At 32.9% G+C, this 23,419-nt stretch overlaps 1 protein-coding gene across 1 annotated transcript in view; it reads right to left on the reverse strand.

The window, feature by feature from the left end:
- Positions 1-262: 262 nt before the first annotated feature.
- Positions 263-23,419, reverse strand: part of LOC150104281 (bone morphogenetic protein 2-like) — a 39,124-nt gene continuing 15,967 nt past the window's right edge. The window contains exons 3-5 of the mRNA XM_090396264.1: positions 17,832-17,991; positions 14,564-14,722; positions 263-4,856 (exon numbers count right to left, since the gene is read on the reverse strand). Of these exons, the coding sequence (XP_090252390.1) occupies positions 4,264-4,856; positions 14,564-14,722; positions 17,832-17,991 (912 nt within the window). The 3' untranslated portion in view covers positions 263-4,263. The remainder of the gene's footprint in view (positions 4,857-14,563; positions 14,723-17,831; positions 17,992-23,419) is intronic.

The raw sequence follows: 23,419 nt of genomic DNA on the forward strand, positions 1-23,419 counted from the left end.
GTCGTTAAGAACATCGGGTTAATCATTTTTATTTCACATAAAGCGAAGATTCTGATATTCTTAATTATTTTAAAGATATTTTGAATTTGTTTCATAAGAATATTGAAGATTACTTTTAGTTTATGTTGTCTAGTGTAGAATTTTGAATATCATTGTGGTTCATTATAAGATTTTCTTCAATGTGGTTAGCGTTCTCTCGAAGACATAATGAATATTATAAATATAAAGTTTAAAATGTATGAATAAGTTCAAAGACAAAGAATAAAAGTTCAAAGCTTTACTTTATTCCTAAATTATTTAAATTATTTCCAAACCTGCTGTATATACATTATTGTTTAGATTAACTACAAAGTAAACAAAATATAGCAACATTACGACGTTCAAAAAATAAATATTGCATTAGGGAATTAAACCTTTAAAAAAGAAAACAAATCATATGAGAAAATAAAATTTTATTTTAAAATGATATAAAAAACCAAACAGTAAAGCAAAAAAAAAGTATACATATTAATTGTGCTCTGATCAATAAATATAAATATATATATATATTTGTACTTCCATTATAAAAGTCAAGAATATCGTTTTCGGAAAACAAACTCATTTTGTACCATATTCTAGAGATGTCTGTTACTCAAATCCAGAGAAAGATTAACACCTGAAGTAATCTGTTCTGTGGTGGAGTAGCGAAATAGGATAAAAGACCATCAACATGGGTTTTGAATACATAGGAAGTAGCACTGCAATGACATCAATATTAGTGTCATAGCGCGACTACAAAAAATCCATGTGAGACACCTGAATATTTTATTATATATATAAAGTCCTATCTTGCTGATCGCTTCCTGCAAAACGAGTGTTATTGAACAAGTTTATAGCGACAGTTTAGATGTGAAGTTGAAAGTGTCATTAAAAAATACGAGATTTTTTTGTAACTTATTATTTACTTTAAAAAATATTCATATTCTGTTTTATTTATTCTTCTCATAGTTCTTCCAGTTTAAATGTAATACTAACGATGATACAGGTGTGAAGTTTAAATGTGTCTTCAAAACCTGCAACGTTTTCTTGTAAATGATTATTTAAAAAAAATATTACAATTCTATTTTCTACTTTCATTTTACATTTAATTCATTCATATCTGTTCATCGCTTACTAAATTGTATTCATGCTATTCCTGGTCATGTACAAAACTATAAAATACAGCATTAACTTAAGTTTTATATTCTTTTGTTGATATAATTTCATTGAAAAATACGACATTACAGTTAAGTGACGCCATCCCTACCAAAATAATAAAATAAACAAAAGTAAGTTCCTTTAATAGCATTTTTCGTCTGAAAGCATTCCGACTGTGATTTAATAGTATTTAGTTGGATTAGAAGTGAATCAATTAAGAATCGGGTATCTATCTGTTAGATCAATTGTTATCCACGTCAAGTTATAGGAGTTTTTCTCTTTTTTTTACATTTAAGAAATTTCTCTAAAAAAAGACTACTCTCTCTCTCTCTCTCTCTCTTCAAAATAAAAAAGTCCAACTTCTGTAGATTTTTATTTCTGAAACTCGAATTTTTCGTCACGCATACAGACAAATCGGCCTGAGAACTCACACAGTTTACAAAGATGCTATTGGTAGGCGGTAGATGGTGCTGCTGTGTGTAGATGGAGGGTTAAGTAGTTGAGAAGGTAGTTTGTAGTGGAGCGGAGTGCCTTCTCGTGATGAGTCCTTGAAGGTAACACGTAATAAGAATAATATGAAGCATGCAGCATTCATTGAGGTTTTAATATTCAGTATAATGCTTTCTCTTGATTATAATCTAATGCCTTATCCAAGTTTATTTCATAACGAAATCATTTACTTTTTATGCAGAAATTCGGATAATAAGTTAAAAGAATTCTATTGAGTAGTGACCATATTTTGTTGCGACATTTGACAATGCCATTTGTTCCTTTGTAAGGTAAGGTATGCTTACATACCTTACCTTGACTCATCCCTAGGATAGAATCTGTGCGTGTTTTCCCGCGGTTTTCACATTTTAACAGATTTACATTGTCATCTAAACTTGTTATTCAATAATGATTAATTGAAACATTGAAATGAAACAGCTAGATTTTAACTACAAAACTTGATCACATCTTCAGATATCTATTACGACACTTAGTTTCTCATTCTCAGAAAAATAATATATAAAGTGATATTGATATACTAAGATATGACGATTGCACTCTATTAAAAACAGAAAGATTACCTATTAGTGCGCGATAAAACATAATTTTTTCATATAATCTGAATTTTGTAATTATTTTTATGACATCTAGTTTCATGATTACTTTATAACATCTAGTTTCATGTCCAGTATTCTGCAGGTTTCTTAATCATTTCGCGAAGATATAGCATTGTAATCGAATGATTTCTAACAGTAAAGAGGTCAGAGAAGCAACAGTAGAGGCTACAGAACAATCGAAGGTTTGTTATGGAGAAGTTTTCCCACAACTCACAGTTAACACTATTGTGTTACTTTATGACATGGAGATTAAACATAAATTCCAACTAGAGTAGTCAAAGCATTTGTTTGAAAACAAAAGCAGAAAATAAAAAGGTATCTACATAGAAATGAAGCAACTTGGAAATCCTATTTTTTATTTTTTTATTTATTTATTTATTTTTGATGAATGCAAGAAGAACACTCACACTGATCATAGTATTGCTTGAGTTTCACTGGATATACCATCCACTCATATTATTATAGGTAATATGATATCTGTGGTGGTTCAACATCAATAATACTTAATATGTGCATCATTCGTAGCTTGGACTCAAAACGTTTACAATTTCCTTCTATACATACACATTGTCTGACATATCTAATATAGAAACCGCTGCTGATATGATGCTTTCTTTCAGGTGAATAACTTTGTGCACTTTGAAGCACACTTTGCCTATCATCTAATTAGAGGAAAATATTGAGTGGGGTAAGGCCGGGAAATGTTAATGAACAAAGACTGGATGTACAGCAAAAGTAGAGGAAGGCTTAGAACATAGGAAGAGGATATTGAAACCATTCCTATTGCCTTCCGAAGAAGTTCATTGATCATTCCGGTAATGAAGTATATATTACACTTGTAATTATCCTTACAATTCTGCGTACTCTTATATCCATATAATCTTCAACTGTTTCAGAAGATCAACATTTGATAATATATCAAAAAGGAAATATGCTATGCATATGCTGGATACACCGAACTACAATCCAAACTACATGAACAGGGTGATATTCACCAGCGAACAAGCATTTCACACTTGTGAGCGAATTAATACATAGAATTGTCGCATCTAGGAAACGGAGACTCCTCATCTCACCCATTAGGTCGAAAGAGACAGTCCAAAGGTTAACGTAATTTAACGGCTTTATGCATAATAGATTTGTTGGACTATTCCTCTTCTTCTTCTTTGTTGAAAAAATCTGTGACAGGCCATACGTACTTAGAAATGCTTCAGTTGTTTGTGGTATCACAATTAGAACACTATCACTCCATCCTCTTATTTCAACAGGACGGAACTATTCTCAATTGTTTTGTAATGTTTATTCCTTCCTTAATAGTTGGATCTCAGATCGCCGGATGTGTAGAAGTGGATCATTCCTTTGCCAGAACGCCTGACCTTCTCATGCTCAATTTTTTCTGTGGATTTATGTGAAAGACAGGATTGTTCATCTGAAAGAACATCACGTCAGAAGTGACCTCTGATCCCTCATATGTTATACTGTGCGTGAAAGGAACTGAATATACTTGTGACTTAGACTAAGCTACGAATGGTGCACATATTGAGTGTCTGTGATGTTGACTCATCATAGACTACATTACTACCTTAATATACTAGGATGCCATGTTTTCATATATAATATGAAGCTCAAACATAATGAGTATGACCAATGTGAAAATTCATCACTTTGAATCTTTTAATAAAAAGTTATAAGGCTTCAGTATTGTGATATATCTTTGTAGATACCTGTGTCCTAAGCTATTTAGGAATTTCGAAAACTATCACAGTATTGTGCAGATAAAATATCGCTGGTTTTCAAAAAAAAAATTATATTTCTCTTAAGTAATAACCAATCCATGAAATGTTACAGGCGAGTAATAATTAAAATAATTATATTTATCTGAAAACTGGCGATTGGAACGAGAAGTTGCATAAGTTATACTGTTAAATATGAGTATTCTCCTTCTTGGAACAAGGATTCGACTCCTTTCGCTAAAGTCCATTTAATGACATCCACAACCAGCAGCTACCATATCGTCATATTGTTTCAATATCACATTCTCATGCTCATCGTAGTAGAGCAGATTGATTGAATATAGTTTATTGGGTACGCAGCAGGGCATTCCCACACCAGGTGTTAAACTTAATTCGTGAACGATGCTCTGGACGGTTGCGTGGTTAGTTGGCCACTGATTTTGTCCAAGAGGGAATGTACATTGTCCCTTACAGTAATAAGCGTGATAACCTTTTGGGGATATAATCCAAGTTGACCATCCTATCTTTTCAAAATCTACATGCAAGTCCTCTCGTGTACATCCTAATTGTTCTGTTGCTGATTCTTCCTCTTGTTCTTCATTTTCTTCTCCTTCTTCTCGGCGTCCTTCTGCTTCGTCGTCATCTCTTTCTTCATCTTGTGATGTGCTTTCTCTCATTGAGCGTTTATTTCTAGAAATTTCATTACCGGTACTAGAATGAGGATTCATATCATCACTGTTGGATAAATGCTCATCTTCATTAAGTGTCATCGAAACTGTCTGAGAATCGTACCGAGAATGTAGTTTTTCTTCAGGTTGTGTATATGCGTAATTTTTGCTATCTGAAATAAATAAACTATGATTAATAAGTATGCCAATTTTAGATAAGCTTAATAATATAGAAACTTTTATATATATATATATATATATATATATATATATATATATATATATATTAACCCAAAGTGTTAATTTGTCGTGCATAGCCGGGAATACTGTTATTCTCCTTAAGCTCTGATTGTAATTTTTATAATGAAATTAATTCTGGTCATTTTAGATATTATTAGTCGAGCTTTAAAGTTAGAGAACTATTTTGATGATAAGATTTTATAGATTGACCATTCGTCTATTAGGACTTTACTACGCTTAAAAAAATAAAAAATAAATTTTTAAAAATGTATGATACTAAAAGTATTTATTATTATAATACTAAAGTATTTATTATTATTAAGAGATGGTTGAGGATGAATGGATGAAAACATAGTGGGTAGAAGACAATTCGAAGACACTATGTTTCATCCATTCATCCTCAACCATCTCTTTGGTATCGTTATGGCGATGATGTTTTTGCCATTTGGTCACATACTGAAGATGAGCTTTCCACCGTTCTACAACAGATAAATAGCCTTCACCCTCGTATCCAATTCACCATGGAAAAAGAAAATTCTGGTACTTTACCATTTTTGGACATCCTCCTTACTCGAACTTTTTCTGGTACCTTATCTATAAGCGTCTTTTGAAAGCCCACATTTACTGGCAGATACATTCATAAAATGTCTGCTCACCACACATCTCAAAAATTTGGCATTCTTAAATCTCTAATTAATAGAGCACATAAAGTTTGCTCTTCTCCAGAAATCTTATAACAAGAACTTTTAATCATTAAAAAGTTAATGGAATCGAATAATTACCACCCTAATCAAATCCAACAGATAATTGAATCTTATGTTCCAATACCTAAGGTTTCTTCAACAGTTCGCAGAGTTCCAATCCCCTACATTCCAGGAATATCAAAACCTATTAGAATTTTAAAAAAGTACCAATAGATTCCCACTTATATTCCTATCAACAAAATTTCTTCCTTATTGCCTTCTACAAAAGATAAAAACTGCCATCTCTATCTTTGGCTGGCGCGTTTACCAAATACCATGTGAATGCGATATTTCTTATTTTGGACAAACTGGCCGTTCTGTGGAAAAAAGAATTAAAGAACATCAATATTATATTGCATACAACAAATCTTAGAAGTCTGGTCTAGGGATAAAGCTATTCTCCTCTATAGATGCAGGTTCAAATATGAACTCCTTTTTAAAGAAAGTTGTGAAACTATTTTACACGACCGAATTCAAATCGAAATGACTGTCTCTCTCTCTCTCTCGAAGATCTGGGAGACTTTCATTTTATGTAATCATTAAAATAACCAATTATCTTAATTATTAATTAATTATTATTTTCTATCATTTCCTAGCACGCGGCAACAATGTATTTTAATAGGTGATTAACAATGTTCGTTACTTGTATTCCATTCCTATAACTGTTTGTAACACTGAAGATGTACTATTAGTTTTAATATGAAATATCTGTTAATTAAAAGTTATTACTGTGGTCTTACGTGTTCTTTTAATAGTTATATTATGCCACAGCTACCTCTAAAAATAATAATATGTAATGAAATGTATGTACGTATCATATGTAAGTATCACATGTAATTTAAATATGTGATCACAGTATGCAATCATAATTTTAATGAAAAAAAATATTATTATATAATATGTATGTAATTTATCTGAGATATAATAAAAATATAAAAAAATTATTATTATTATTATTATTATAAAACACTAACTCTTTACATCCTTAAGAATAAGATTAGAACTCATTTAAAAACTATATAATGGAGATCCCAAACATAGGCGAACATATCCAGTCAGACAACATAAACTTCAAGGTCTTTGACTCTTTGAAGAAATGGTCAGACAACATTTCCACCAACACCAACTTCACAAGCATACACACAAACATAAGAAGTATAAAAAAACACTGGCTTACATTGATAACACAGCTCAATTATACCATGACAAGCATAGATGCGCTAATACTGACCGAAGTTGCAATAAACGACACAGAAATTTACGCATACAACATAAATAATTATCAAACCTACAACTTATGCAGACCAAACAAAAGAGGAGGTGGCATTGTGGCATTTATCAAAAAAAATACAATGTGACAGAAAAACAAACTCACTTCGAACATGCGGAAACACTAATTTTGGAACTCACAAATAGCCACAATAGTATCAAATACACAATAAATACAATATACAGACCCCCAGATAACAATCCACTCAGTTTTCTTCACGAGTTAGAAACATGGCTAAGCGGCATCGAACCGCGTACAACACACAGGTTCATCCTAATAGGAGACATTAACATAAATACTCTTGACCACGCTTCTTCAACCACTAACACATATCTTGATATACTAAGTCAGTATAACATAAACCCTACCATTAACTCCCCAACAAGAGAAGAAATATTCAATAATCACTAACACAATCATGCATTGATCATATCAACATACGGGCTCCCGTCCATACATATACATCATCAGTAATTAACGTAAAAATTGCCGATCACTATTTTGTCTCAACTTCGTTTTATTACGTTTCCTATCCCCCCTCCCACCACCACAAAGTCGACAAAACTCGATCATACTAAAGAGCATTGTCGATAACCAAGTAAAAAATACGGACTGGAATTCCCTACTTAAAATAAACGATCCTGTAACATTATACGAAAATTTTTAACTAAAGTTCACAGAAATATACAAAAAAGCAACAAAACCCACACAAACGAGGCGACAAACAGATAACAATCCATGGATAAATGACGACATACTAAATACTATTACTGAAAAAGAAAATCTATGGAAAAAACTTAAAAAGTCACCCAGTAACACACACTTACAAACCTTATACAAAAACACAAGAAATAAACTAACAACAAAAATTCGTAGGGCAAAACGATGCTACTACTTCCAAAAATTCATGGAATATAACGACAACATTAAGCAAACATGGGCTACACTCAACGAATTAGTAACCCGAAAAAAGAAAACTTCAGCACAAGATTTTATAGCAAAAAGCTTCGGTCAGGACACAAACCAAGAGGGACTAGCAGACTCATTCAACCATGCTTTCACAAACAACATCACACAACTCAAAAAAGACAAACTACCAACGATCAACAAAAAACTACCAACGATCAACAAAAAACTACCAACACAAAGTCAACAACAAACGATGTATTTTCCACCCATAACAAAACAGGAACTGAAAGAAGCACTCCTAAAACTAAAACCAAAGACCCACTCCAGGAATAGACCAAATAAGACTCACAGACCTTATAACACACTTTGAACAAATAAATTCAACACTTTTGAAACTCGTGAACATAATATTCGACACAGGCATTATTCCACAACAACTAAAAACTGCAGTAATTACGCCAATATACAAACACGGCAAAAGAAACGATACTCAGAACTACAGACCAATAGCTACACTACCAGTGATCTCAAAAATCCTAGAAAAAATAACACACACCAGACTACAGAACTATTTAGAGAAGTACAACATCATCTCACAAAACCAATACGGCTTTCAGAAAACAAAAAGCACCATTACTTTATTAGAAGACATCGCCGACACAATAAACAAAGCTCTCGACAAAAACAAGTACGCCGTCCTTATACTGCTGGACCTAACCAAAGCATTTGACACACTTGAACATGACATACTACTCACCAAACTATACTCAATAGGTATAAGAGGAACACTGCATATATGGTTCAAGAACTACCTCTCAAACAGAACATAAGTAACAAAAATAGGTACATGTCATATCGGAGTATACAAGTAAAACACGGTGTACCTCAGGGTGCCATATTATCACCCACTCTATTCAACATATACATTAACGATGTTCATAACATATCCATAAGAAGTCAAATATTTCAATACGCAGATGACACTGCACTACTAGCAATCCACACAGACATTAACGCAGCTCTCTACAAAGCACAACAAGACCTAAACGAAATCACAATATACTTCCATACTTCCACCCAAACGCAATTCTAATCAAAGGCACCAAAACACTGATGCTGATAATACACAACCCAAGAATCATACGCCCCGCATCACTATCGATACACTGTCACACATACCGCTGCATTAAAAACAAAAATACCTGCCAATGTTCCGAAATCAAACCTGTAACACACGCAAAATACCTCGGTCTGTATATAGATTCTCACCTTAAATGGACAAAACATATAGAATACCTACACACCAAACTCCGGATCATCGCAGCAAAACTCTTCCAAGTTAAAGACATTATTCCACCCAACATAAAAAAAACTTCTATATCACGGTATCTGCGAATCCCTACTCAGATACGGAATAACAGTCTATACAAATACATCAAACAGCCACCTAACAAAATTAGAAACACTACACAGGAAAATCGTGTCAACAGTGATCTGGACACCTTACACGCAACAACCAATATCCGACAAGCACATGGCGATACACAGAATTCTGAGCATTAAAAACCTGAAACACTACATGACATTAACAAGGAAGTACTTCAACATCATCTATCGAAACAACAGAGACACATATCGTATAACACGACCTACAACAACTCTCTACGTCCACACACCCTTCAACAACTCATACGGTTCTTTTGTGAGATCACATCAGATACCCACGCAACTCAACAACCTACCAAGAAAGTTAAAACAAGTTAAAACACGTAGATAACTACAGAACATTAAAAAACGAACTCTGGAAAATATACCAACAAAGTTAAGAAACCATTAACACTAATATACACATCACAAATCACTAGCATTCAATGCCTACATCCCATACATAAACAGTAGCAACAACACAAATAGTGAAGGCTAAATCCCACCCTCTTCATAAAAGCTAACCCAAGCTTCGAAGTAGGTGGGATTAACTTGCCTCACTCATCTACATGTAATCCTTATAAGCAAATGCAGAAATTTGTATGTATAATCATTCTTTCTCAAACTTAAAAAAAAATAATAATAAAATGAAATAAAAATAAAATAAAAAAATTATACAAAAAATTCTGTATAATCTTCATTGTTAATATTAGAAGAACATGTGTTGTAAATACATAATATAAAGGCAAAAAAGTATTATTAAAAAAATTTTAATTGAAATCGAATGTAGGAATTGCAGCACTTAGTGCAATTCCTACATTATAAAAAATCCTCAATAAAAAAAAAATTATTATTAGAAACAGGTGGTTTACAAACTACCTTCAAAATAGAAAGCATATCACACGTATCGGGTCAAACCGAAGCAGAGAGCTACCAGTAACCTGTGGAGTACTACAGGAAGCTGTACTCTCCCCAACTCTATTCAACATTTACACGCACGATATTAATCAGTTACCACTCAAAGGTAAGATATTCCAATACGCAGACGATACAGCAATAATATCCATCCACAATAACGCAAGCATAGCCCAAACAAATATGCAACATGACATAAATCTGATCATAGACTGGCTCACGAAAAACTCCATACACCTGAACTCAGAAAAGACAAAATTAATGATATTCAGAAATCCACTCACTCAACCAGTTGATAACAAATATATAACCATCCAACACCCACTTTCCAACATAAAAAACACACAGAAGAGCAAAACCACTACAATCACTCAGGTTGAAACAATACGATACCTTGGAATTTACTTCGATGCAGATATGAACTGGAATAGCCACATAAACCATCTACACAACAAACTCCGAACAATAAGTGACAAACTCTACAGGTTAAAAGACATAGTTCCCAAACGCCTAAAAACACTAATATACAAAGCACTATGCCAAAATATACTAAGATACGCTATAACAACGTATGCTTTCTGTGCACCCTACAAATTAAATAGATTAATGTCGCTACAGTACAAAATGATAAAACTGATCTTTTGGGAACAAAGAGAAAATAACGATCTTATATACATTGCAATGTCAGAACACAAAATACTGACAGAAAAACATTTATGTCACTATGCAGCTTTGCTAAAACATTATTTCGATGCCAATTACAGGACAGTCAGAAATATATACCGTATAACAAGACCTCAGACTACTAATTATATCACATATAAATACAATAATCACTACGGAAAGGCCACGCGAAACTTCTACATCCCAGACATGATAAACAAATTACCTTTTGAATACAGAAAGTTTACAAACTACAATAGCATGAAAAGAGCTCTAAGGACATACTATGAACAAGAAACACGCACCCAAAATACCATAGAAACTTAATGAAACACAATATATTCGTTCAGGCTTCCAGTTCAGCGACGCATTAATACATTCCAAGTTATTGTGTGTGTGTGTGTGTGTGTGTGTGTGTGTGTGTGTGTGTGTGTGTGTGTGTGTGTGTGTGTGTGTGTGTGTGTGTGTGTGTGTGTGTGTGTGTGTGTGTGTGAATTTCTCAATCATAGATTTCGTAGCTTCCCAACACTGCAAAAAAAAAAAAAAAACCAATAAATAATAACTAACTGGTGTCATCCTCAGATAAGCTTATATATAAGCTTCGAGGATGAAAGCAGAGAAATTAGTTCTCATCCAAGATGTATCACATGTAAACCAAAGTATATAATGTATGTATTATATGTAAACAAATGTATGTAATGTAAGTATCATATGTAATCAAATGTATGTAATGTATGTAATAACTGTAACAAAAGTATGCAATATAGAGTGATTATATCCATTGATATTGTATATATAGAGTATAAAATTGCAAAGAAACATCTGTAATAATCATCATTATGAATATTATAATAATATATGTTGTAAATAGTTATTGTTATTATTATTATTTAAAAAAAAACTTTATGTACGAGAAAATATTTGTTATGCATAATTGTCTTCATATAATGTATGTAATTTATCTGAGAAATTAAAAAAAAAAAATAAAATAAATAAATAAATAAAAAAAGGTATCCTATGTATTACATGGTACCTCGATAAATCCTGGTAGTCCTAGCTGTGAGTTCATGGGTAATGTAATCTTTGTCACCTTTATGAGATATTTTGCTGAGCTACGAGAACCGCATGGTACGCTGTATGTAAATACTGTTTTTTTTTCTTTCATTGTTGTCGTCGTTGTTGTTTGCTGCGCGTTCTGCAATTTTCGCGAAAAGAAGTGTTAAGGGAAGTTTAACACTTTGTTTCTGGGAAACAGCCGTCATATGTTATGTTCATGTATAATTTCTTATACAGCTAGTTAGTTATATATCTACTAGTTATATCATTCATACGAGTCCCTTACAAGATCCTAGTGATGTCTGTTTGTCACTACCATCAGTTATTTAACACAGGAACCAGACAACGTAGCAGGCTTCAATACCACCACTACTACTAATAATAATAATAATAATAACAATAATAATAAACCAGGTCTGTCTGTTATTATTTTGTTTTCAGTTATTGGTGTAAATCCAAAGAAAACGCAATGAGAATGTCATAGGATCCAAAACGCCGAAGCCTAGTGGCTTGCAAGGAGCTCTACTAGAACAAACATGCTGCCGGGGGGGGGTGACGATATGCATTAGTACTATGTCACTGTTTTGATTGCTGTGAAATAGCGTACTAATTGCTGCAATATTGAAGCGTTACATAAACAAAAACATAGCGCATTCTTCTTAAACAGTCAGTTGAACAAAAAAGAAGTCCATCATTTCTTAATAGCAATGACAGTTGCTATTAATACATTAGTGAAGTCACAAAATTTTACGAGCAGCCAAATAAATTAAAAAAAAAAAATCAAGATGCAGCACCGTGTTTAGACTTTTGGCACACAACAGAAGATTCAATGAATATCCTATTGTGGAATATTGTATAAGATGTAAGTATATCAAATTACATTCAACTCTTTAATTTTTATACTTTGCTTATGAACACTGCGTGTAACAACATCTTTGATATTGCTTAATATTTAGTGCTAAAAGTGCTTTTAAACATTATATTTCATCATCATTGAACGGTGATGAAACATAATGATATAAATAAACATTAATAAATTATTTTGTCTGATTTATGTAATTATGTTTTATTACTTCTTAAGAAGTGAGAAGAATAAAAAGCTATTAATCAGATAAAGCAACTCCGTCTAACAAATGCTTCCTTTAAAACAGGTGAGATGCATTAATTAAACATTCCGTATTAGTTAAGCATTCAGACTGCACTTTATATATTTTTTTCCATCTTTGATGAGGAAAACATTCATTTCCTTTAAGCAACGAAAATAAAACAAAAATCAAATCACAATTTACTCAAATGTTCATTAGTCTTGCGCGACCTGTGGACTGTGCTAGCGTATTTTGCTGCTCTCTTTCATCTATAAATGAATGCAATGACCTTAACTGGAACTGATAAGAAATTCAAACCCGCCCAGGTAGCATCTCGGTCATGAATAAAAGATTACCTTTTTTTTTTTTTTTTTTGTCTTGCTGTTTCTAGAGCTCCCACGATAAGTTGGATGTTAGCAGACAGCTCACGTACAATTTGATTCTCGTCACATATATCTGTCTCTAATAATCTTCTGCCGCTAAAGCGGTTGTCCACAGTTCGAGAAGTAAGGCTGCTTAAATAAATAACCGGAGGGTAAGTTCCTTCTCATTTTAACAGGTGCACCTAAACTAACATCTGATCGCCCTGCGGTACACGAGGGCATGTTCGCGGACACATTATTAAAGACCGAAAGAAGCCGTTCCACCTGTGCTCAGATGGTGAAAGGTGATAAGTAGACTTAAGGTAGTTTGGTAACAGGTGTTAAACCTTGAAGCAAGAAACGATACTAGGAAAGCAATGACAAATGTCTTTCGTTGACGGCTCATGCAACTCGCAGTTGCTTTACGCTATATGCAATGCTCTGTAATTCAAGTATTTCAGTGGTTAGAGTAAAAATAATGGAACAAGTGGGTTCATTTCCATTCTAAGAATATTGTCTTTTTGATTGCATTATAAGTGGACATTTTTAATTTGATTTAGAAGTCATATTTTTTTACAAAAAAATAATAACATTTGTATATAAAATTGCTTCTAAATTGTGTATCCTGTTTTTCCAAAGGGTTGGAATGACTTCTGTTTCAGAAATTTGCTAAATGTTTATTTAAACGGAAAGGAAGTTTCTGATGTATATAGATATGAAAAAGTTGTATTATATATTTATAAAAACAAAATTAAAAATATTCTGATACTTCTGATAAATTATTAACGAATTCCTCTTAAATACAACACGCCTTCCCGTCGAAGCAGTGTGGTATTTAACACGGAATGTCAGACAACAGTTCATACGAGCATTTTCAACATAATTACTGTTTGAAAGGCTTGTGACAACATTATCAGCTTTTGTTTAGCTTTCTGTATTTGCTAGCCTTTAAAACTGATAATTTCATGCAAAATAATATAATGCTAATTACACTCACAAAAAAAAAAAAAACTGTAGTTTCCTTAGCTCACTTTGGTTTCGCGAAAACAAACAACAACAATAATAATATCAATATTTTATAAACATAATTTGAAAGTTGCCATTCGCTGTAATAAAAAAGGAAGCTTGCCAGAGCTAATTCTACAAAAAAACTTTAGAATTAGCAAATAATTATTAGGAGTAAGTAGAAGAAGAAATTAGCTGTAGAATTACCTGTAATTGAATTATATGGAGTTCTTTTAGCTCTGCCGTCATCAGAAAATAAAACTAAAATCGGATGTTTATTCATATGATGTTGATGATGTTTGGCAAACTTTAAAATTCCTTCCTCTATTGGAGATCCCAATAATGCTCTGATGGTAACTAGTAATCCTGAAATATAATTTCAATATTAAATTAATTTTATTTCTGGAAATTGTTTTCATTTTTAATATATTTCATTTCAAAAATAATATAACACACGTGTAATGTAAAGACAAAAAAGGGGAAAAAATGATAAAATTAGATAAAATTAGTAAAAACGTTGCACGAGTAGTGTTAACTTTGTATTAGTATAGTTCGCAATGTAGAGAGAGCTAGAGAAAGAGAGAAACTAAAATTTGGGGAGCACTTGATAACATTTATTGCACAAATTTTATATATATATTTTTTTTCATTAGTATATATTTCTATATCACAGATCTTCGCATTTAACCAACTAATAGAAATCAGATAAAGGAATAACGGGAAGTGTATATATTAATCCTTACTTTGTGAATGAAATATTTATTATATTTATTTTATTTTATTTTTTTTCTTTAAAGTCTTCAAATTTAGAAAATTAATCTAAGGCAGTGTGTGTAAATGTGACTGTGCAACTAAGCACGTGCATGACAGAACATAACCAGAACTGTTCTGCCCACTCATACTAGCCACTGAATTAGAAAGCTTTATGCAGATATACGTAAACGTCACTTACGCAGCGTATATGGAAAATAATCCACTTTTCTTGTCTATGAAACTAACTGTAGTCCTAAAGACAATCTGTCAGGAACGGACAAATAGCACTTTGTGTGTAGCAATTGACAGATGCATTTAATGAAGGCTGTTCCCGATCCATATATCTCCGAACTATGCCCAGGGAAATGAAGAGGATCGGTATATTTGCAGTCACATGCCTATGTGGAAACCGCTGATTTCTGCGAAGAACCTGAAAGTTTGTCTACAGTGATGTCAGGAACACCGGGGCTAGACATTGGAAGACTGGAAAAAATCATGTTGTTCAACGAGTCACGCTACACAGAGAGTTTGGAGAGCCCCATGAAGCAATGAACCCAGCTTGCCTTGTAAACATAACTCAAGGTTCTGGAGGTGGTGGTAGTGGCATGATGCGGGACATATTCTGTTGCTACGGAAATGGTCCCCTGATATTGCTGGCCTGTCGAGTGTCTTCCAAGGAATATCTGAACTACACCGTCCCTGAACAGTCGCTGGCATGCTCACTGAACCAGATAACATGACAGCGACTTCTACCATCTTCCCTGGCCCCGTAAACTTCCGATCTGAACCCCACTGAGATGGCAGTGTGGCAGTGTGTCAGAGGCGTAGCTAGGGAGGGCGGAGGAGGCGATCCGCCCAGGACGGCACTTTGAACTTTTGCAGTTAATTCTAAAATACAGTCTCGAGAACTCATTTCCAAATATTGTAATACTACTGCGAATTTTCCTCACAATTGCTGTAAGTGTTGCTAGTTGTGAGAGGAGTTTTTCTAAATTAAAATTGATTAAGAATTACCTACATTACTATGAAATAGACTTCGAAAATGTCATCGACGATTTTGCTAACAGAAAAGCAAGAAAAATAGCATTTTAGATTGTTGAAATTAAAGTTTTACTTCAAAAATGAACATAGTGTTTTAATTTATTTCCCTATGCGTCGTTTTGACTTTTTGTAGTATTTTTGGTGTGTATTGAGAGGGGCGGCAAACTCAGGGACCGCCCTGGCGGCAAAAGCTCTAGCTACACCACTGCAGTGTGTGTAACATGTTACACATGTTGGAAAAACAGATCCGTGAACAAAGTCCTCCTCCGTCAAATCTGAGCCTAGTGAACACCTGGTATGTCATAGACGTAGATGCAATCCCACACCTTGCGGAATCTATGCCAAAATATATGCTGTAATTTGGGATAAAGGAGATCCAACACGGTATTAAATAAAATTTTCTAATTCAGTGGCCCATATGTGTAGATATTACTGAGAATACTAATTAAATATGATAATTTAATCTGCGTTAATTATTAAATACTTTAATTACATTGGATGTTAATGAGATGTTCTATGGAAATGATTGTTGCTCCAGAAAGATTGTGTACGTTCGATTCTGGTCGCTGACTGGAGGAACGTTTTCTAGGCACCTTTTTTTTTACATCCGGTTTCCGAGTTAGTCGAACTCTTTCGGCATAGATTTTTTTAATGTTTTAAGAAAATCGACTACAGAACTCATACTATTCCAGACAATAATACACAATGTTATGGTTTGGGACCACGAGATGGCAGCAATTGTCTTTCACACTCTTTTTCCGGGAGGTCTTTGAATCATTGAGTCAGTTATCAGTGGCAGCTAAGGGAAATCTTTACTGGCTATGGATCTTAAAGAAAAGCTAGTACTCTTTCCTATCATTGGGGAATAAAGTGTTAGAGGATTTTATTAAACGTGACTAAGCAACTAACATAATATATACAACAATATATCTATATTAAAATACTGAAAATCTAATTATTATGAAAATAACTATAAAAGTCGCAAAGGTAGCTTGATGCATAGTTTTAATAGATCCAGTTTTTTTTTTTTTGTGTGTGTGTGCGTGTGTGCGTATGTGTGTATTTAGGAGGTGAAGAAGACCGTTGAAGAAGTTATTGTCACAATAAACAATTTGGTTTTTTGAGTCTTTATTTTCAGACAGTCGTCTGCTTATTTCAGTAGCCTCATAACCTTAGCTGCTTCTAGTATAATTACAACAAATCCTGTCCTTTAATGAGAGAAACAAATGCCCTTTCTTCTCCTTTAAGGGAGACGCCCAGTACATCACTACAGTGAAAGCAGCATCCTTGACCTTTTTCATCGATAGCAGAATGAGAAAGATCAACTCCTGATGTGCAGGAAAAATGAATGATCCATCCAAACCTCCCGAAACGGCAACAATATTGCATCATTATTCAAGACAGTTTCTCATATTAAAAGTAACTCCACTCTCTCTCTCTCTCTCTCTCTCTCTCTCTCCAAAACAAACGAGCATTATGGAATGAAATTATGAACCTTGATTCCGAGTCCCTCTCTCTCCCTTTAACTAACAGTTATACCATGTAATCTCAGATATGTAAGCTCTCTACCTCAAGTACAGAAAGTTGAAATTATTAAATCTTATAGCCACTGGCTTTACATCTATTCTGCTTTACAGAGATAAAATGTTATTTTGAAAAATGCTTTAACTGGCCATCTTACCGTGATTCTTGTTTGTATCCTTTAACCAATCATTGACGGCAGACTTCACATAGAACACCTCCCACCCTGATGAATGAAAGCTTATTCTTCGAACATCTAACAGTCGATTTCCCTCTTCCTTATGGCTCCAATCTGCGGACATAACCTGATACACTCGCACCTGGAAGACATAAGTGATAGTGTTTGGTAATTTAGAACAGATGCAATATGTACATTTTGCATACCATATTGGCATAGTTTCTTTATATATTGGAGAAACAACTGATATACTTTGAAAAATCTGCATATAATTCTCGTGTGAGCTTATTTTTTCTGTATGTTTTTTTTTATTTAAATTTTTATATACTATCATAAAACTCAGTGAAACACTGAGTTTTACGATAGTATATAAAATATGAGTGATAGACGCGCTCAAGGAACTTTTTAAAAAATCAGTCACTCTGATTATGATGGATAGAATGTGCAAGATAATTCAATAGTATTCCAAAATCTTTACTTTTGCATTTTTACATTTTTATGTAAAAATGTAAAATGTGACAATTTAGTTTGAAATTTTCAGCAGCTTATCATTAAATACTGTACGTCTTTGGTAAAGTACGATATTAGAGGTAAGAGCTGAAATGTCTGGCGGTAGACTGCTTTTTGACTTAATTTTTTCTATAAGCTGATCACATCTCGTAACTAAATACAACAGAAATAACATTGATACCGGCTGTATTTTGATACTGCTTTAAATACTGTATTTAAGACCGTTTTGTTTGTTTTGTTGTAGTAATGGTTAAAAATCCTGTTCATATACTGTATATTCAAATAAGAATGTTAAATATACTCACCTAATATATAACAATAGCTTCTTGATTTGATAATGCAAGTTCTTGTAAATTCTTCAGCATTTATGGCTTTGAGTTGGAATTAAGAACAAAGTAACTAATATTATGACGTGGTACTATTTCATGTCTGTTAGCTGCCTATATTCGTCTGGCAAGTTTGCCTGTTTTGAGAGATGAAAAGTCCTGCCATCTTATGAAACCAGTTAACTTTCCTTACTTAAAAAGTCCTTGTAAAAGTTCCCCGAGCACGTCTGTGAGTGATAGACATGCTCAAGAAAAAATCAGTCACTCTGATTATGATGAATAGAATGTGCAAGATAATTCAATAGTATTCCAACCGGTAATGATTTGGGAGCAGTACTCCAAAGTCAGATTTGTTAGGAATAATAAAAATAACTCAGACTATCCTTATTTCTAAGCTGATTTGGTATAAAGGTGAACTGATGTCCAAACTGCTCTTAAAATTGTTATTATACAGCCACTTTAGGGATTGCTTAAAAATTGCGTAATACATGTAAAAAAAATTAATCTAGTATATTTGTATCGAATGCAAGCATTTATGATGGCACTGAAAAAGATCGAAACAGAGAATTATTTATTTATTTTTCTTAGTGGTAAGTTGTTCAAAGTAGGATACATCTCCGTGTAGAACCTTGTTCCAAATATTAAGGAATATTAGGAATTATATCAACCCCCCCCCCCCAGAAAAATGTGAATTCAGATCATCACTCTGAGAATTATTCTGGCTATTAACATTGCGATGCAAAATGTGAAATATAAAATTGAAATAATATTAACAGAATAGATGAATTCATACTAACAACGCACAGCGCAATAAAGAAAAGTATAGATATAGTATTGTCTAATTTTTCTTTATTGCTCTGTGCTTTGTTAGTATGACTTCATCTATTCTGTTAATATAATACTATCACTTTAAATTCGTACGTGTTGCATTGTATAGCAAGAGTTGTCAAATAAAGTTATTATATGAAGAGCACTCTTCCAGAAAATGGTAACTTCTCGATTTAAATTTGTTAATTTGCACTTAATGGCGCGAACTGGACTATGTCAATGATATGGTCCAGTTCGCGCCATTAAGTGCAAATTAACAAATTTAAATCGAGAAGTTTGCATGCAGTAAATGGATTAGTTCGGTAAAGTTATCTAGTTATTCATTGAAAATTCATTATAAATCTATTAATAAAAATACTAATAAAAATCACTAGAAATTCATTGAAAAAACAGCAGTTCAGAAATATAAAAATATATTCATTTTAGAAATATAAATTTCAGTATTCCTTCGATAAATAGGCATATATTAAATTCTTTTGAGCATTTTCTGGCTATTTTTATGTTTGGTGGCATTGCTCTTACCTTTACTTATATAGCAGACAAGAAAACATTGTTATTTAAGCTAAGCGATTATTACTGTTAGTATTTTACAATTGATTGACCTAGTTATCTGGAACAGTACGGTTCGTCTTTTTTAACTCTAGTTAAATACTGTTTACTTCTTCCTCATGTGCCCGATATTTGCTTGTAAAATGATCACTACTCTAATAATTTCGTTTCATATCCTTCGTTAAACGCTCTCGCAATTTATGCCTCCAAAGTCAACAGCCATAAACTCTGCAGTTTTGTACAAAGCATACTCTTTTGATAACAGTTTGTTTAGTAAAGTATTCTAGTGTGCAAGGGCTTTTTGATTGAATCAAAAGCGGGAATAGGAACTAATCATAATATTCTGTATAACATTATATCGTTCTATGTAATTATTTGCTTTAGCTATAATTTCCTGATAAAAAGGTTTAAGAAGTCTTGTTTGTTCTACAGAAAATGGATGGATAGGGACATGTTATTTTTCCTCCTTTTTTTTTATATATTTATTTTGAAGTATCTCCTGCAGCCAAACAGAATTGACTCGCACTTCTAGGAAATGGTAATCCTGATAAATAAGTATATACGAAAAAATTGCTATACACATTTGACTTTCGATACATCTTTTCATAAAAATATTTGCCAGTTGGAATAAAGATGCAATTTTTTTTGTATGATAGGGCAGTTACATCTTTAAGAGTTTGTACATCCTATCATTGTGAAATTAATAACTTGCATGAGCGCCTGTTCTTATGAGATGAGTCTTAAATTTTGAAAAGTGTTAAAACTGTTTTGAAAGGCCAGTAAGAAACAATAGACTTTGTTGAAGTCTACAAGGCTGGTAAGAAGCATAATAAATTGAATTGCAGAGCAGGAGTGGTTTTACATTTTCTTATGAATCACGTACTAGGAGGCAGTTTGAAGGTAATGAAATCTCACTATAAGTTAGACCTCAACCTTGGGCTGGTACGTACTTTTGAAATGATTAGTGTAAGAGGGAGACGATCAAGGGTATTTTACTCTTGTTGGCCGTTTTATGATGCTGACGTTTCATAAACAGCGCTACATTTTATCGTATTAAATACTAACAACTTCCTAGTGTGGCAAGAATTTTAAAGCGCTGGTAATAAATTTTTTGGATGACCTTGATTTCTTCCACGTAAGCTTATGCTGCGTTCTTTTTGAAATGCTCCCCGCGGCCATAATCACCATCAGATGATATACATTAATTAGTTTTTCTCTCTTTTGGAATTTCTTTGTACTTTGATAAAGAAGGCATGAATTATTAATTACTTTCATTATTAATTAATTAAACCCTAAAGCACAGCAGGTTTATCTTACATTAGATACAATAGGTTTATAGTATCAAATGTGCGATGGGCTTACAACCTTTCGTACTTATATTCTATAGAAACACATGAAATCTTTTCAATCAACTTCAGGCACTTGGTAAGCAGGATGGTAGTCTTACACGAGGTGATGAAATTCATCTAACACTTAAAAGGCGTTAACAAATTCACTCCATTTTCACGGCCGGATCTAAAGCACAAGGTAGAGATATGATGTGCGACCGCACAGTCAACCAAGCCGGCATGATTCGCAGGAGTATAAAGAGAAATAAGGAATTTCCCTGGACATCTCACTGGTGAATAATTATATTTTACACGAAACTACTATCAAGTGAAACGATGAAACCAAGTTTAAAGTTCCTAATCGTCTCTTCTTTGCATTTAACATCCCAAGCAAGTGAGCAGTTCTTCAGATTACGTAATCCTTTCATTAACACGTTTTGAAAAACATTTCCAATATAGAAACATTATTCAATTCAATTTTTGGAATTGTAACAATAATTTTTATTAATTATCTCATTAAATTTATTTTATTTTATTTTATTTATTTATTTATTTTTATTTTTTTGTAACTGAAGGGTTGAGTCAAAATATAAAATAATTTCATGTTTCCTTATTTTATTTTATTTTTTCAGCTTCCATACCTCAGACAGTTCTGATGATACCCTTTGACGGGAAAGATCTGCTTTCTGATCCCATCAAGAATGTAAAGAACCTTTATTAGGTCTTTTTAGTTGAAGTGACAGTTTTTTTTTTCCTTCTGAAAACTCGGATGTTTCATCCCGCAAAACGGGCTAAAAGACCATACCCAATATACAGAGAGACTACTCCTGAAATGAATATTAACCACTCTATTGTGTCGGATCTGATTTTTGGTAGCCTGCATGATACGGCTGTGGTTCTACGTGTAAGCATAAAACAGAATCAGAGAAAGTTTTTTTTATATATATATATAAAAAGAGAGAGAGAGAGAAATGAAAAAAAAACTGATCTAGCTGCACTTTCCCCGCTCATAATTTATCTTTATTACGTATTTTGCATTTTTATACTTACTTTGATATCTGTTGACACCGTTACTAACAATTATTGTTAACAGTCTACAGCTCATTTTCTGTATTTCCGATATGAAAATAATCAGTTTTGTTAAACAGAGTAGGCTAAGTTTTTTTTATTATTATTATTATTATTATTGGAGAAAAGATCTTTTCTATTCCTCAATGAAAATCAAGGCTTCTTATCACGCCTACAGATTGAACTATCTACTTTGCTGTTGTGGAGATTCCTTTATAATTACACATGTTATATGAGTCAATGCTGCATATATTTCATCACGAGTTTTGTAAGACGCATTTTTAAATTTTTGTTTGTTTTTCTTTTTCTTCCAAGAATACAACATAATTTCTTTGCAGTTAATGAGATCCCTAAGTTCATATTCAGATATATTTAATTACATTTTTCGGGTCGAGTTGTAAAATTATTAGGGCTCAATATAATTAAGTTGGCTAAGTAAGCAACCATGAGAATGCTGGCACGAAGAGTTGAGAGGAAGAAAAGAACAACAAATACTTTATTGTCGAAGGTGGAAACATACGATAATTATATTACTAAATATAATACTAAAACCCAAACAAAATACCTAAACAGTAATACGTGCAGGATGGGACGCAAGGAAGGTTGTACACTTTTTTCCACTTAAGAAGCATACCTCTCTGATGAAAGAATTTATTTGAATGAAAAACGAAAACTCAGCGTACATATTAAAGGTGAAACTGATGTCCAAACTGATCTTAAAATTGGGAAAAGTGATATGGTATTGAGAAAGTTGTACATGATTATAATTTTATCTTTGTACGTTGGTTTATCCCACTGTGTCCCATCTCATAGTAGATCCACTACTACAAGTAAATTTTAGTGAATATTTGGTCAACGATTATTCAGGAAGAACAAAACAAAATATTTGTATTCTTGTCGCTTACACTCAGTTTAGATATGAGATTGGACTCTTGTTAGATCCACTTCAGTGAGTTTTGCA

Source organism: Typopeltis vanoorti, chromosome 8 (genome assembly GCF_054136105.1).
Source record: "Typopeltis vanoorti isolate ZY-2024b chromosome 8, IOZ_Tvanoo_1.0, whole genome shotgun sequence".
Lineage (NCBI taxonomy): Eukaryota > Metazoa > Arthropoda > Arachnida > Uropygi > Thelyphonidae > Typopeltis > Typopeltis vanoorti.